Source organism: Henckelia pumila, chromosome 2, assembly GCF_033568475.1.
Source record: "Henckelia pumila isolate YLH828 chromosome 2, ASM3356847v2, whole genome shotgun sequence".
NCBI classification, from domain to species: Eukaryota; Viridiplantae; Streptophyta; class Magnoliopsida; order Lamiales; family Gesneriaceae; genus Henckelia; species Henckelia pumila.
In genome coordinates this window covers 182,843,896-182,859,392 of record NC_133121.1, presented here as the reverse complement: position 1 = coordinate 182,859,392, position 15,497 = coordinate 182,843,896, and the positions used below count along the sequence as shown (strand labels likewise).

The 15,497-nt window shown below is 36.3% G+C and overlaps 3 protein-coding genes across 3 annotated transcripts; all 3 read right to left on the bottom strand.

Moving 5' to 3' along the window:
- Positions 1-977: 977 nt before the first annotated feature.
- On the bottom strand, positions 978-3,907 carry LOC140885403 (putative disease resistance protein RGA3). Its single transcript, XM_073292360.1, has one exon. The coding sequence runs from the start codon at positions 3,276-3,278 to the stop codon at positions 1,116-1,118; it is 2,163 nt and encodes a 720-aa protein (XP_073148461.1). The 5' UTR covers positions 3,279-3,907; the 3' UTR covers positions 978-1,115.
- On the bottom strand, positions 3,543-4,616 carry LOC140879124 (putative disease resistance protein RGA3). Its single transcript, XM_073282780.1, has one exon. It carries the CDS (start codon positions 4,614-4,616, stop codon positions 3,543-3,545), a length of 1,074 nt encoding a protein of 357 aa, XP_073138881.1.
- Positions 4,617-11,632: 7,016 nt separating this feature from the next.
- Positions 11,633-15,455, bottom strand: LOC140885402 (putative disease resistance protein RGA3). Its single transcript, XM_073292359.1, has one exon. It carries the CDS (start codon positions 15,330-15,332, stop codon positions 11,895-11,897), a length of 3,438 nt encoding a protein of 1,145 aa, XP_073148460.1. The 5' UTR covers positions 15,333-15,455; the 3' UTR covers positions 11,633-11,894.
- Positions 15,456-15,497: the final 42 nt, after the last annotated feature.

Here is a 15,497-nt window from a genome sequence, read left to right as displayed (position 1 = left end):
ATTTATTTTTCGGCGAGTCTAATGTCTGCCTACTTATCAAATACCATAACAAACTTCCAGACAATTTATAACGATTTGCACTACATATCAGGTGACCAAATTGTGTTATGTTCATCATGACTTCCATCTCGGCCGGATTAAGATACTTCATTATATTTTCAGAAACATCTATGTACCGTCCCAATGTAGTCAGTTTGCAAGAAAAACGATCAACTTTGAACCCTTTCCTTTTAAGAACAACCTGAAAATGTATTAAATCAATGAATACCTAATTACGACTGAAATCAGAAGCAATAAATGTTCAAAAAAAATTCAATATCAAAATAATAAGTTAAATGAATCAGTCGAGATTAAAATATGATACAGTCGAGGTAAGAAAGAAATCGGTCGGGAAATGGTCGATAATTCCTTGTAAGTAATACAGTCGAGATTCATAACTTCATCAGTCGATATATGAAGTAAATCGGTCGGCACATAGTCGAGATTCTTCCAACGTAATGCAGTAGAGATTCATATCAACGTGCTAAGTAATACAGTCGAGATTCATTACAACATAAATCGAGATATGAAACAAAACATTCGGAAATGGTCGAAATCTACTATGAATGTACTACTGTTTCCCTAGGAATGGACAAACATATGAAAATAGAAAAACCTAGGTTTCTCGATGACTTACAGTAACGTTTTCTTCTGCCATTGCTGCAATGCTGCTTGTCGAGAACGAAAGAGGTTACGGGGAGTAAAGGAGCTACGACGACAACGAAGGAGGGCTTCAACGGTGGTTCAATAGGGTTCCGTTCCGACGGTTCCGTTAAAAATTGAAAAGCAGACTGAGGGAAAATTGAAATTGCAGTAAACCAATTAATTACATCAGTCGAGAAATCATTTACCGAGTCGACGAGTGTTAAAATGGTTTGTATCTCATTTTGGATTTTTTTTAATTCAACTAAAGATTTTTACTTAAGAGTAAAATTGTCTTTTTCATTCCGAGGTCTATTTGCTCAAATAAAAACAAGACGGGGTCCATATCCCCATTTTCCCCAAAAGGAAATATGCTTGAAAAAAGAAGTGTGTACGAGGAACTAATATATAGCCACTTCAACAAATCTCTCCTTTCAACACACATAAACATCGGGGATATGAGAAAGCTCGGGGAATTGAGAAGGGTTGCTCTCAATCAAATTCCACTCAAGCTCGCTATTACCCCCACCAAAAGATAACTTTCTCAGCCTGGTGAGGTGTCGCAAGCACCTCACATCCTTTAGCTTCCCACAATGAAACAAGGTCAATTCCTCCAGAGATGACAAGTTGGAAAACCATTCAGGCACAGCTTCTATTCCAAATCCATACACTTTTAAATAAACGAGAGCTGTGAGATGCTGCAACTCATATGGGAGAGACTCCCATTTCCGATTTCCATATAATTCTAATTTACGGAGTAATGGATGTGGGCCTTTGAGACTTTCATTCAACAAATTCAAACCATCTGTTTCTTCTGAGATGGGACCGATACTTAATTCACTCAACTTGTTAAGGCAATCCATTCCATTGGGTATGCTCCTCAGTTTTGGACATTCTGAAATTTTCAAAAACTCGAGCGACGTGCTTGACTCTTGCATTTCACCCTCCAACTCCCTCAACTCACGGCACAAGCTAATATCCATGTGCTGAAGAGCAGAGAGGCCCTTCAGAATTTGAATTGAGACTAGATTATTGCAATAATATATTTTGAACCGAAGAAGAGACTTGAGGGTATCCGGGACTCGGAGTTGTGTTAGGTTGTCACAGTATGATATCTCGACTTTTTGGAGATGTTGATTGTTTTGCAAAAGCATCTCAACAAGGTCAGAGGTGACATCTGAATTCCAGTAGATTTTCAGTTCCGTGAGGGAGCTTACTTTCTTGCATATATTTGTTAATGGAACTTCGCCGCATCTACGACTAATATACAATCTTTTTAGAGATGGAAACTCATGACTTGGAGCGGTTGTCATGGATGGCCAATTTTCAATATTCAGATATTCAAGCCTGGGGAAGGCTGTTGCACCCGTATTCGGTGCTTCAACCCAATCACTCAGAGACTCCATATTCTCTAGTGTTAAATGTTCGAGTGATCGAAATGCCGGCACTCCATTTTTGCTCGATTCTTCTTCCCAGTAAAACGAAGGACCTATCGATTTCACGTTGCAAAGTCCCTTCACTCGCAAGATCTTGAGAAGTGGTAGATGACCCAGTGTTGGGATTTCTTGGCAACCTTTACAATCTATCAGGAAAATGTTGATGAGTTTGTCCAGAGTATTGCCCTGTTTAACAGCCATTTTCATGGTCCATGTTGGAAAGTGATCTCCACCGAAATTTTTAATGGTTAAACCCTTTAAATTTGGATTTGGTTGGAGGCCTTCTAGCACTTCACAATCATTGTTGTTTCCTTCCCTTGATGATTCACTCCAGACAAACTTTAAAACTTCTAGATTTTTCTTCTGTGATAAATGTGCTCTCTCCGATTCTTCTTTATCACCCACTTTTTCAAGATTCCATATCCTTAGTTTCCCCGCGAGATTATTTAGACATCCCAGCTCATCAATTCGACATCCCTCTTTGTCGCTCACAATAAAATAGCTTAGTGTTCGAAGAGAAGTTAGGTTCCTCATTTCAGGTGGCATCCATGAAAGTACGTTTATGAAGCCAGAAAGAGCGAAGTGTCTCAGCGCAACTAAAAACTTCAGCTCATTGGGAAGCTCCCTCAGCTCCCTGCAACCAAGGAGCCTTAAAGTTTGCAAATTGAAGAGTTTACAAATAGAACCCGGTAAATTTCTTATTGGACTCTCGGACAAGTCGAGAAATCTCAAATGTATCAATTTTCCAATCGAACTTGTTAATTCATCAATGCTTGTTCCTTTAAGATCAAGGACACTCAAATATTTGTAATCTGGGAACATGATATTTCCAATGAACTCGGCATCCTCGAATTTGTTCAGAAACAAATTTCGCAGACAACTTGTCTGCTCCTTCTTGATATTGTTGTGCTCGTAGTCGACTGGTAAATATCTTACTCGAACAGGAACTTCTTCAGCATTAGGAGATTTGGCCTTCTCGATCGAACGCGATAGGTCATGAACAAAGTCGTGCATCTTGCTATATTTGATTCTGCCATACTTATCCATTATTGTCTCGTGTAGGAAAAAGTTTTGCAATAGAATATTGTAAAACTTGTGGCCTAGAATCTCCATTTGATCACCACTTCCATCACTATTTTCAAAGAGCAACCCTTCTGCCATCCAAAGTTGAATCAATCTCTCTCTTTCTAGCTTTTCTCCCTTGCTAAAAATGGAACAACATGCAAAACATTTTTTAAGCAATGAAGATGGTAATCGATCATAGGTAATCTTCAATACTTTCAACAGAGAATATTCATCAGTGGCACCGGACTTTGAAAACCCACTTTCTTGTTGAAATGACTTCCAATCATTTATTCCCTTGCCTCGTAAACTTCCCCCGATCACATTAGCCGCTAATGGTAGACCTTGACATACAAGCGCAATCTACTTTCCAATAGCTTCAAAATCTTCAGGAGCTGGTTGGCCAGGGAAAGTTATCGCCTTAATTATCGACCAACACTCATCAACCGATAAGAAATCTAAAGAAGGAAGAGTATGTGTTTTCATATCTGATGCCACATATTGATTTCGAGTCGTAACAATTATGAAATTTCCCCTCATCACGCTTATTCCCTTCAAACAATTCATGAACATGTCCCATTCACTCCTTTGGACATTAAGATAATCGTCAATTACGAGCAAATATCTTGAATCTTTCAGCTCGGATTGAAGTTGCTCCAAGACAGTTTCCTCCGCCCAAGATGAAGCGTGAACAGATTTTTTGGACAAGATTCCCCAGATTATCAGAAGCAAATCCTTTTTGTCAATAATTTTGGATACACTAACCCAAATCCTTTGATTGAAATGGTTCTTTATGGTTTGATGATTGAAAATATTCCGAGCTAGAGTGGTCTTCCCCAGTCCTCCCATCCCAACAATGGGAACAACTGAGATGACCGATTCATCTCTGGACATTATCATATAATCAACGAACCTGGACACGACATCATCTCTGCCAATAAAAACAGGATCAACTGCGAAGGAGTTAGTTTCCACCACAGGAGGAAGAGAAACAGGCAAATTGGCTACCCTCTGCTGCAGCCCATAGGTGCTGGCTCTGTCATTGATTCTTTTCAACTTCGCATTGGCATCCTTTATCTTATGCCCCATTTTACAACGAAAAGCCATAGAATCAAAGGAGCACCATACCTTCCGCTTCATTTGAGTTTGGATCTGAAGCTTACGACGAATGAACTCGTAATTGACCTCGTCGAGTAAGTTGTCGATTTCAAAGGCGACATCCTCCAGATTCTGCAGCCACTGCTTCACAGCTTGATCGTCTTGAATGCACCGCTTCGATGCATCGTCCAAGTACTTCTGAATGATTTTCAGTGTTTCTTGCAGCGTTTTCAGATCATTCTTGAAGCCCAGAACGAGTCCGATCTCTTCTCCAGCAACAGAAATCAGTTTCCCCAACAGAAGTTGAACGGCAGAATCGATCATCGCTGCTTCAGCCATCTCTGTTTTAGTTGTGAAATACAGATATGATCTTTTGGAGCTAAGAATGCAATAATGCAGCAAACGGTAACGGATTGATATCAAAAAGCAAAAGCATATGATTTTGGGTGCTTCAAGTTTTCACTTTAAGCAAAGTATAGCATATGTCTTAGTTAGAAAACCAGAAAAAGAGAATAGATAATTGTATTCATTGAATCTAATTTGATTGCCTTCAAAATACAATCACCGACTTCCTATTATAGAATGACAGAACCAATGAAATGGTGACAAATGTAAACAATGTTGTAACAAACAAATATTCCTTTTGTCAGACTAAAATCTATCCACTAAAATCTCAAAACATTCGATCCAATAATATACTTGAATTGACTAACTTGACCCTTTAATACTTGCTCCATAACATGCCTCCTCAAGATCAATGGGGTTCTGAAACCACATTGAGCTTGTCTCGAAGTCGATTGAAAAAATATGCAGATAATGGCTTTGTAAGAACATCCGCGGTTTGATCAAGCGATGGAACATATTGAACATTGAGCAATCGTGAAACAACCTTCTCTCGCACAAAATGGATATCTAACTCAAGATGCTTTGTTTTTGAATGGAGAATAGGATTTGCACTTAATGCAATGGTGCTAATGTTGTCACACCAGATTATGGGAACTCCATAACATTGAACCCGAAGTTCTGTTAGAAGGGACTGAATCCATAACAACTCCGAAGTAGCGTTGGCTAAGCTTCTATATTCTGCTTCTGTGCTGGACCTTGAAACAACAGCCTGCTTTTTCGAACTCCATGATATAGGAGAATTACCCAAGAACCAACAAAATCCAGAAGTTGATCTTCGATCATCAACATCATTGCCCCAGTCAGCATCACAGTAACCATGAAGAGAAAGATGTGAGGATGCACTTAGACGAATTCCATAGTCCAATGTGCCAATGAGATATCGAAGTATGCGTTTTACGGCTTTCCAGTGAGTTAAAAGAGGAGTTTGCATAAATTGGCAGACTCGATTGACACTGTATGCAATATCTGGCCTTGTGATTGTAAGATATTGCAAAGCTCCTACAGTGCTTCTATACAACGTGACATCATCAAAGGGATCACCATCTTTAGAGGACAGCTTTGTACCAGTAGACATTGGAGTTGGTAAAGCATTAGCAAGATTCATTTTTGTTTTCAACAGCAAGTCCCTAATATACTTACTCTGCCTGAGAAGGAAAGAATGATTTGAAGTCTTGACAACTTCAATGCCCAAGAAATATGATAAATCACCAAGATCCTTCAAGGAAAATTGCTTGTTAAGCTGCCAAATGATCTCTTTAACTCTTTCTTGATCGCTACCTGTGATGACAATGTCATCAACGTAGACAAGAATATAGATAATAAACTTTGAACTATTTTGAACAAATAAAGAAGAATCTGCCCTTGAATTCACAAATCCTAGGAGATGAAGGGCACTTCGTAGCTTGTCGAACCATGCTCTAGGGGCTTGTTTGAGCCCATAAATTGCTTTATGCAATTTGCAAACAAGAGGTGTTGAACTAGATTGAACTTCATACCCCGGAGGTTGTCGCATATACACAGTTTCTGTGAGAGATCCATGCAAGAAAGCATTGTTAACATCAAGTTGCTTAACACACCAACCTCTGGAAATAGCAATAGTGAGCACTATGCGAATTGTTGTTGGTTTGACAACCGGGCTAAAAGTTTCAGAATAATCTAAACCTGGTGTTTGTGAATATCCTTTGGCCACAAGTCTCGCTTTGTAACGGGCAACAGTCCCATCAGGATTCATTTTGATTTTATAAACCCATTTGCAACCAACAATAGGTATATCAGAAGGTAAAGGAACCAATGACCATGTATGATTTTTCATCAATGCTTCATATTCTGAATTCATGGCCTTAACCCAATCTTGATTTTGTTGAGCCTCCCATACTGTCTGTGGTTCATGAGAGACAGAAAGTTGAGCATCAAAAATTTTTGGCTTAAAAATTCCAGCTTTTGATCTAGTAATCATTTGATGATCATTCACAGGGGCTGGAGAAGGATTCTCCTGCACACTAGGAGCACTCGAATTTCTTGAAGATTGTTCGGACGGGGAACAAAAATCAGAAGAAGGAGCAGAAGGAGAACAAAACTCAGGAGAACTAGACAAAGAGGTATAGGGAAAGGTGCCACGGGCAGATGGTAAAACAGAAGGAAGGTAAAGAGGTATTGTGAAAGAAGGAGGAAGTTGAGAGACTTTAGACTTATCCTCTGAACCTTGAGCAAAAGGGAAAACAGTTTCATTAAAACGAACATTTCTGGAAATAAAAAGACGACCATCATTGCTAATGCATTTGTATCCTTTATATTTATCACTATAACCAAGAAATGTACATGGTTTTGATCGAAATTCAAGTTTGTGACTGTTATAAGGACGCAAACAAGGAAAGCATAAACATCCAAACACTCGAAGCAAACAGTGTGTTTTATGCAATATAAATTACAACTTCAAACCTTGAAGAAAGGCAGTCTATCTATGAAGGATTATTTGAGCAAGATGAAGACTCTTCTTGATACTCTTGCTGCTTCTGGTCATCCTCTGTCTGAAGATGATCAAATTCTTCATGTTCTTGGGGGACTTGGGCTTGAATATGACCCTGTTGTTGTTCACGTCACTTCTAGAGTTGATTCTCTTCTTTTATCAGATGTTGCTGCTCTATTATTTGCTCATGAAGGCAGAATTGATTCTTATACCAGCTCTGATACCAAGTTAGAAAACCAGAAAAAGAGAATAGATAATTGTATTCATTGAATCTAATTTGATTGCCTTCAAAATACAATCACCGACTTCCTATTATAGAATGACAGAACCAATGAAATGGTGACAAATGTAAACAATGTTGTAACAAACAAATATTCCTTTGTCAGACTAAAATCTATCCACTAAAATCTCAAAACATTCGATCCAATAATATACTTGAATTGACTAACTTGACCCTTTAATACTTGCTCCATAACAGTCTTTGCTATCTAAAAGCAAAGGCAAACGTGTTGTATGGGAATAGTATATATATAACCGCTCGGATCATTTTATTCAGAACTCAGAAGGTCGAACAAAAAAACGTTTTAAATAATATAATATAATATAATAAAATGAATAATATATTTTAAATTTGAAAACCAAAAATGTTGTATATAAATATATATATACTAGTATAATAAGCACATGCATTGCATGTACACATAATATAATTTTTTAAAAATAATAATTAAAAATTAAGATATATATATATATATATAATATACAATAAAATATCAATTATAGTTGTATATTTTTTAAATAATAAATTAAATAATTTAAAAAAGCTAGTATCACTAAAATATTTTTTAATGAAGTACAAATTTTAAATAATCATGTATATATATTAAATTTAAAGTTTTAAAAATAAAAAAAATTAATTTTTCGAACAAAAAAATTCGAAAAATTGGTCGAACTAGTTTTCTAGTTCTTGACACGTCCTATGGGCTCCACCATTTAAATGTCTTTCTGGCGTGTTTCACACCAAACACGTAACCGATTGAATCGATCAATTCGATTCGATTTTGAAAACATGCCATCAAATGGCAGCCCAATTTTTTTCCCTTTTTTTTATTATTCATATAGCCAATTTCCATTATTTATTATGCATTAAATTTTCATATCTGCATAAAAAAACAGAGTTTTTTAAAAAATAATTGTTTTTGACTATAATATATATACTATAAAAGACATAATTTTTAATATTAATTATATTCACCTTCGTCTAAAACTAAAATTAATTTCAAGACTTTCCAAATTTTTATAAAAATTTAAATTAAGATCATTGAAAATATAAAATAAATTCAAAAATATCTGCATCGATTATGACATTTCATTAATTTTTTTATGTTTGATTTTGATACTTAATTTCATATTATCGTGTGAATTGCTTCCTTATTATTTATCATAAATTGATGTTTTTTTTTAAAAAAAATATTCATCATTATCTATCACATATTTTTGTGAATATATTGATTTGAAATAAGTTTAATATATTTACACAACTAATCAAACTTAATAAATATAATCAATAAATAATTATGAACTATACGCTAATGAATATAAACGAATATATATTTGTATTGTATAATAAAAGCAAGAGTTCTTTGTTATATACAGAAACCTCCTGACTTTCTGCCAAAAGAGTTCGAACACTTATGATATAAGTGTTGAATTGGACACTCAAATGGTGATTGCTGCTCTCAATACTCAAATACGGATTTTTTTAGTTTCGGATTGGTTACAGATGACTGCAAAAAAATTAGTTTTGGAAATATCAAATTGTGATTTCTTTTTTTTTTTTTTTACAAATAGATTATCAAATTAAACCGTCCCTACAATAGCTAGGTCACTGTTTCTATGTATGGTCACATTGGGTGGGCTACCTCTCCTTACTTTAATTTATGATGAATTGCTCTTCATTTAAATTAATAATATTTTATCATTTTGTCAAAAATATAGATGATGATGATGACGACGACGACGACGACGACGACGACTAAACATTTAATGAGCAAATAATCAGAATTAATTAATGTAAATAACAAATACAAGTTAAAATTTTTCTTTAGAGCCTACAGAAATTTTGGCATGACCTTCTTATAAATAGGACATCCCAAAAAAATCTGAACAACACAACTAAAATTATATACTAAAAAATATAGTCATATCATCAATTTACAAACATATAGCCGCATTGGTCGGGACTAAAAACATGTAAAGCCAACAAGACTCAATCATACAAACATCATCCAAAATATATTAAAACTATCAGTAGATTATAGATATGCGAGACATATCCCTGGTAAATATATAGATGGGAAACTCAACTTGACAACTCGACTCACTTGGTGCCTCTAGATGAAGCTCCACCAGATGTGAGAATTCGAAATTTCAATAGACTAAGCTTGAGGTAAACTGTTTGGAGGAAGACTGAAAATTAACATTGGGAGTAAACTGAAATTTGAAGCAGACTGAAACTGAATTTAAAGTAAATTGAAGTTGAAGTAAACTGAGCCGAGGTAAACTGAGTTGGCCAATTGATCAAGATCAGTTGAATAAGTTAGAATGAAATTCAGCAGCCTCAAATTCGTAACTGATGCCAGCAGCCTCAAACTCGTAACTGATGCATTTACTTAGAATCATGGAAAATTAAGGACAATAAAAGAGTAGCCTAACAACCATAATCTTGCCTATAAATATCACTCAGATTTCATAGGCATTTTACACGAAATATTGAGCAAAACACACGAAATTAGAGTGAAAATAATCAGTTGAGCAGGGGCGGAGCCACCTTATGGGCTAGGGTGGGCTCCAGCCCCACCTAAATTTTAAATAAAAAAGTGTTTTTTTTTTAATTTTGTGTTTTGTAGTCCTATGTAAAAAATTAAAATTTTATCTAGTCTCAATATCAATTACAAAATAAATATAAAATCACTTAAATTAAATTAATATGTTAATAAACCATTCAATTTTCAAATTTCAACTTGAATACATCCTGTCTTGAAACATTTATTTCCTAGTTTTTCTGTCAATTTATTCACATAATTTAACCGAAATCTCCTTAAATTTACTTGTTGAGACTTTTTTTCATTAACAGAAGGTTTTAAGCTACCAACCTATTATAACAAAACAATTATTTTATATAATTTTTTTTAAAATTTTAGATTATTTAAATATATATGCAATTTATTATTTACGTATTTGGTAAAATGTGTTTGTTTGTTTTTTTTAATACAAAGTGGTGTATTTATAAATTTTCGAGTTTGAATTTTAGCCTAAAAATCTATTGTTGCGAATTTTGAGAAAATAATCTCTTGGTTGCGATATTTAAGAATATTGACATAAAATTATTATTAGGCTTGTATTGCGATTTTTTAGTTAAAAAAATTGAAAGTTGAATAAGTGTGAAATTTGAAAATAATTATTTGTTGAAATTTTTTGAATTTACAGGTTGGTTAATCATAAAATTAAGAAAATAAAAACCATAAACTTAATTTTAAATAAACCATATATCCATTTTTTATTTATTATAAAAATTATAGTTTAACATTGGGCGGAGCCAGCCCCAGGTAATCTTTAATCTTGGCTCCGCCCTTGAGTTGAGCAGCAGTTGAGCTTTCAGTTGAGCAAAGGCTGAGTTTGTAAGACCAATCGAAATTTATTTTAGCAAATCTACGATAAGTGTGCTTTCGGTTTTATAGCAAATTCTATGAATAAGTTTATGTTCCAGCAAGTTTACATGCATGATAATTGTCTGAACTTCCGAAATCTCCGATTTTTGTTACTGCACTGCTTGTGAACTAGTGGTAGGAATATATATTCTGAACTACTGTTTCTATCTTTGTTCTGCTCCGATTCCTCACCCTTTAGAGGATAAACATACGAGGGCTGGTACCAATAAGCCACGAAATTCAATAAGTTAAATCGGCGCATGTCCAAAATTCTATTTTTTTCTAAAAATTTAAGAATGTTCAGTTCTGTTTTGTATGAATGCATAAGTTTGAAAATGTTTTTACGCGGGTTATTCCCTCATTTACTGAGTGACGCCTATATCACTCACTCACCTTGAACCAACAACTCAGATAAGAATGAAGAAGAGCTCGAGAAGCACTGGGGCTCTAGAAAAAGGGCGCTAGGGCTCTAGTTCAATTTTTACAAAATTTAGCTTTACGAAGTTTTGGTGCTAAGGCGTCCAAAAATGAGCACTCGGGCTTTGATCGACTATTGTTTTTTCTCCCAAACATAGGAAGGGCACCAGGGCTCCTAAAATTAGGTGCTTGAATTTCGAATTATTTCTTTATACTATGTTTTTCTTTCTGTAACGTTTTTTTGGTCATTTTCCATACGTTTTCACACCATAAGTTATATATTACCTAAATTCCTGCACACGATACAAAAAAATATGAAGACGCATAATATCACTTGATAAACGACAAAAGCCAAGTTAAATAAAATAAAATATAAGTGAAAAAATTAGACTTATCAAATCTCCACACGCTTAAGATTTTTCTAGAACTGAAAAAAAAAAAATGAAACAAAGAGAAAAATAAAAGACAACAACAAAATACTAATATTTTGGTTGCTTTTGGCGGATCGCTTACTACTAGGTTGGATCGGATAACACACAAAAATGAACAAAGGTCACCGAATTATTGTTCCATCCGCTTCAACATAATTGTAGCAGAGTACCTCAACAAATCTCTCCATCAATACACATAAACTTTGGGAATATGAGAAATCTCATTCAATTTCTCCTTGAGCATTCCATTACACTCATCAATATGTAACTCTTTCAACCTGGTGAGGTGTCGCAAGCAACTCACATCCCTTAGCTTCTCACAGCCATACACTTTTAATTCTTCCAGAGATGACAAGTTGGAAAACCATTCAGGCACAGCTTCTATTCCAAAATTTTGCACTTCTAAATAAACGAGAGCTGTGAGATGCTGCAGCTGATCTGGGAGAGACTCCCAATTCCCATTTCCATATAATGTTAATCTACTGAGTAATTGATGTCGTCCTTTGAGACTTTCATTCAACAAACTCAAACCTGTTTCTTCTGAGAAAGGACCCATCCATAAATAACTCAACTTGTTAAGGCAATCCATTCCATTGGGTATGCTCCTCAGTTTTGGACAAACTGTAATTTCCAATAGCTCAAGCGACGTGCTTGACTCTTGCATTTCACCCTCCAACTCCCTCAACTCATGGCAGTAGGTAATTTCAATGCGCTGAATAGCAGAGAGGCCCTTCAGATTTTGAATTGAGGCTAGATTATTGCACCTCCATATATGTAACCAACGAAGAGACTTGAGGGTATCCGGGAGTCGGAGTTGTGTTAGGTTGTCAAAGTCTGATATGTCGAGTTTTTGGAGATGTTGATTGTTTTGCAAAAGCATCTCAACAAGTTCGAAGGTGCCATCTGAATTTGAGGTGATCTCCAGTTCCGTGAGGGAGCTTATTTTCTTGCATATATTTGCTAATGCAACTTTCCTGCTGCGTAAAATATAGAGTCTTTTAAGAGATGGAAAATCATGACTCGGAGTGGTTGTCATGGATGGGCATTTGTAAATTTTCAGATATTCAAGCCTGGGAAAGGATGTTGCCCCCGTATTCGGTGCTTCAACCCAATCACTCAGAGACTCCATCTTCTCTAGTGTTAAACGTTCGAGTGATGGAAACGGCACACAATTTCTGCTCGATTCTTCCTCCCAGTAAAACGAAGGACCTATCGATCTCACGGTGCCAAGTCCCTTCACTCGCAAGATCTTGAGAAGTGGTAGATGACCCAATGTTGGGATTTCTTGGCAACCTTCACAATCTATCAGGACAATCTTGATGAGTTTGTCCAGAGTATTGCCCTGTTCTACAGCCATCTTCATGGTCCATGATGGAAAGTGATCTCCACGGAAATTTTTAATGGTTAAACCCTTCAAATTTTGATTTGGTTGGAGGCCTTCCAGAACTTCACGGTCATTGTTGTTTCCTCCCATTGACGATTCATTTCTCCAGAAGAACTGTAAAATTTCTAGATTTTTCTTCTCTGATAAACGTGCTCTCTTCGATTCTTCTTTATCACCCACTTTTTCAAGATTCCATATCCTTAGTTTCCCCTCTAGATTCTTTAGACATCCCAGCTCATCAATTCGACATCCCTCCTTGTCGCTCACAATAAAATAGCTTAGTGTTCGAAGAGTAGTTAGGCTCCTCATTTCAGGTGGCATCAGGGGAGGAGCTATGTCATATTTGAAGCCAGAAAAAGCAAAGTGTCTCAGCCCAACTAAAAACTTCAGCTCATCTGGAAGCTTTGTCAGCTTCCAGCAATTAAGGAGCCTTAATGTTTGCAAATTGAAAAGTTTACAAATAGAACCCGGTAAATTTCTTATTTGACTCTTGGACAAGTCGAGAAATCTCAAATGTATCAATTTTCCAATCGAACTTGTCAATTCATCAATGCTTGTTCCTTGTAAATCAAGAACACGCAAATATTTGCAATCTGGAAACATGATATTGCCAATGAACTCGTCCCCCTCGAATTTGTTCAGAAACAAATTTCGCAGACAACTTGTCTGCTCCTTCTTTATATTGTTGTGCTCGTAGTCGACTGGTAAATATCTTACTCGAATAGGAACTTCTTCAGCATTAGGAGATTTGGCCTTCTCAACCGAACGCGATAGGTCATGAACAAAATCGTGCATCTTGCTATATTTGATTCTGCCATACTTATCCATTATTGTCTCGTGTAGGAAAAAGTTTTGCAATAGAATATTGTAAAACTTGTGGCCTAGAATCTCCATTTGATCACCACTTCCATCACTATTTTCAAAGAGCAACCCTTCTGCCATCCAAAGTTGAATCAATCTCTCTCTTTCTAGCTTTTCTCCCTTGCTAAAAATGGAACAACATGCAAAACATTTTTTAAGCAATGAAGATGGTAATCGATCATAGCTGATATTCAATACTTTCATTAGAGAATTATCAGTGGCACTTTGGTGTTGAAATGACTTCCAATCATCAATTCCCTTGGCTCGTAAAGTTCCCCCGACCACATTAGCGGCTAACGGTAGACCTTGACATGCACGTGCAATCTCCTTTCCAATAGCTTCAAAATCTTCAGGAACTGGTTGGCTAAGAAAAGTTATCGCCTTAATTATCGACCAACACTCATCATCCGATAAGAAATCTATAGAAGGAACAGTACGTGTTTTCACATATGATTGCACATGTTGATTTCGAGTGGTAACAAGTATGAAATTTCCCCTCTTTGGGCTTATTCCCATCAAACAATTCATGAAGATGTCCCATTCACTCCTTTGGACATTCAGATAATCGTCAAGTACGAGCAAATATCTTGCTTCTTTCAGCTTGGATTGAAGCTGCTCCAAGACAGTTTCCTCGGCCAGAGATGAATCGTGAACAGATTCTTTGGACAAGATTCCCCAGATTTTCAGAAGCAAATCTTTTTTGTCAATAATTTTGGATACACTGACCCAAATCCTTTGACTGAAATGGTTCTTTATGGTTTGATGATTGAAAATATTCCGAGCTAGAGTGGTCTTTCCCAATCCTCCCATCCCAACAATGGGAACAACTGAGATCACCGATTCAACGCTGGACTGGATCATATCATCAACGAACCTGGACACGACATCATCTCTACCAATAAAAATAGGATCAACTGCAAAGGAGTTAGTTTCCATGACAAGAGGAACATAAACAGGCAAATTGGCTACTCTCCGCTGCAGACCAAAGGTGCTGGCTCTATCGTTGATACTTTTCAACTTCGCATTGGCATCCTTTATCTCATGCCCCATTTTAGGACAAAAAGCCATAGAATCAAAGGAGCAGCATACCTTCCGCTTCATTTGACGACGAGTGATCTCGTAATTGGCCTCGTCCAGCAAGTTGTCGATTTCGAAGGCGACACCCTCCAGATTCTGCAGCCACTGCTTCACGGCCCGATCGTCTTGAATACACCGCTTCGATGCATCGTCCAAGTACCCCTGAATAATTTTCAGTGATTCTTGCAACGTTTTCATTTCTTTCTTAAAGCCCCGAACAAGTCCGATCTCTTCTCCAACAACAGCAATCAGCTTCCCCAACAGAAGTTTAACAGCAGCATCGATCATCGCTCCTTCAGCCATATTCTCTGTTTTTTGTGAACAATAATGCAGCAAACAGTAACGGATTGCTATCTAAAAGCAAAAGCATATGATTTTGGGTCCTTCGCTTTTAAGAAAAGTATTGCATATGTTCTTTGCAATCTAAAAGCAAAAGCAAACGTGTTTGATGGGAATAGTATATATCTC

What these genes read in the sequence shown, in the direction of transcription:
- LOC140885403 (XM_073292360.1), bottom strand. Translation starts at nt 3,278, where the DNA reads ATGGCAGAAGGGTTGCTCTTTGAAAATAGTGATGGAAGTGGTGATCAA.
- LOC140879124 (XM_073282780.1), bottom strand. Translation starts at nt 4,616, where the DNA reads ATGGCTGAAGCAGCGATGATCGATTCTGCCGTTCAACTTCTGTTGGGG.
- LOC140885402 (XM_073292359.1), bottom strand. Translation starts at nt 15,332, where the DNA reads ATGGCTGAAGGAGCGATGATCGATGCTGCTGTTAAACTTCTGTTGGGG.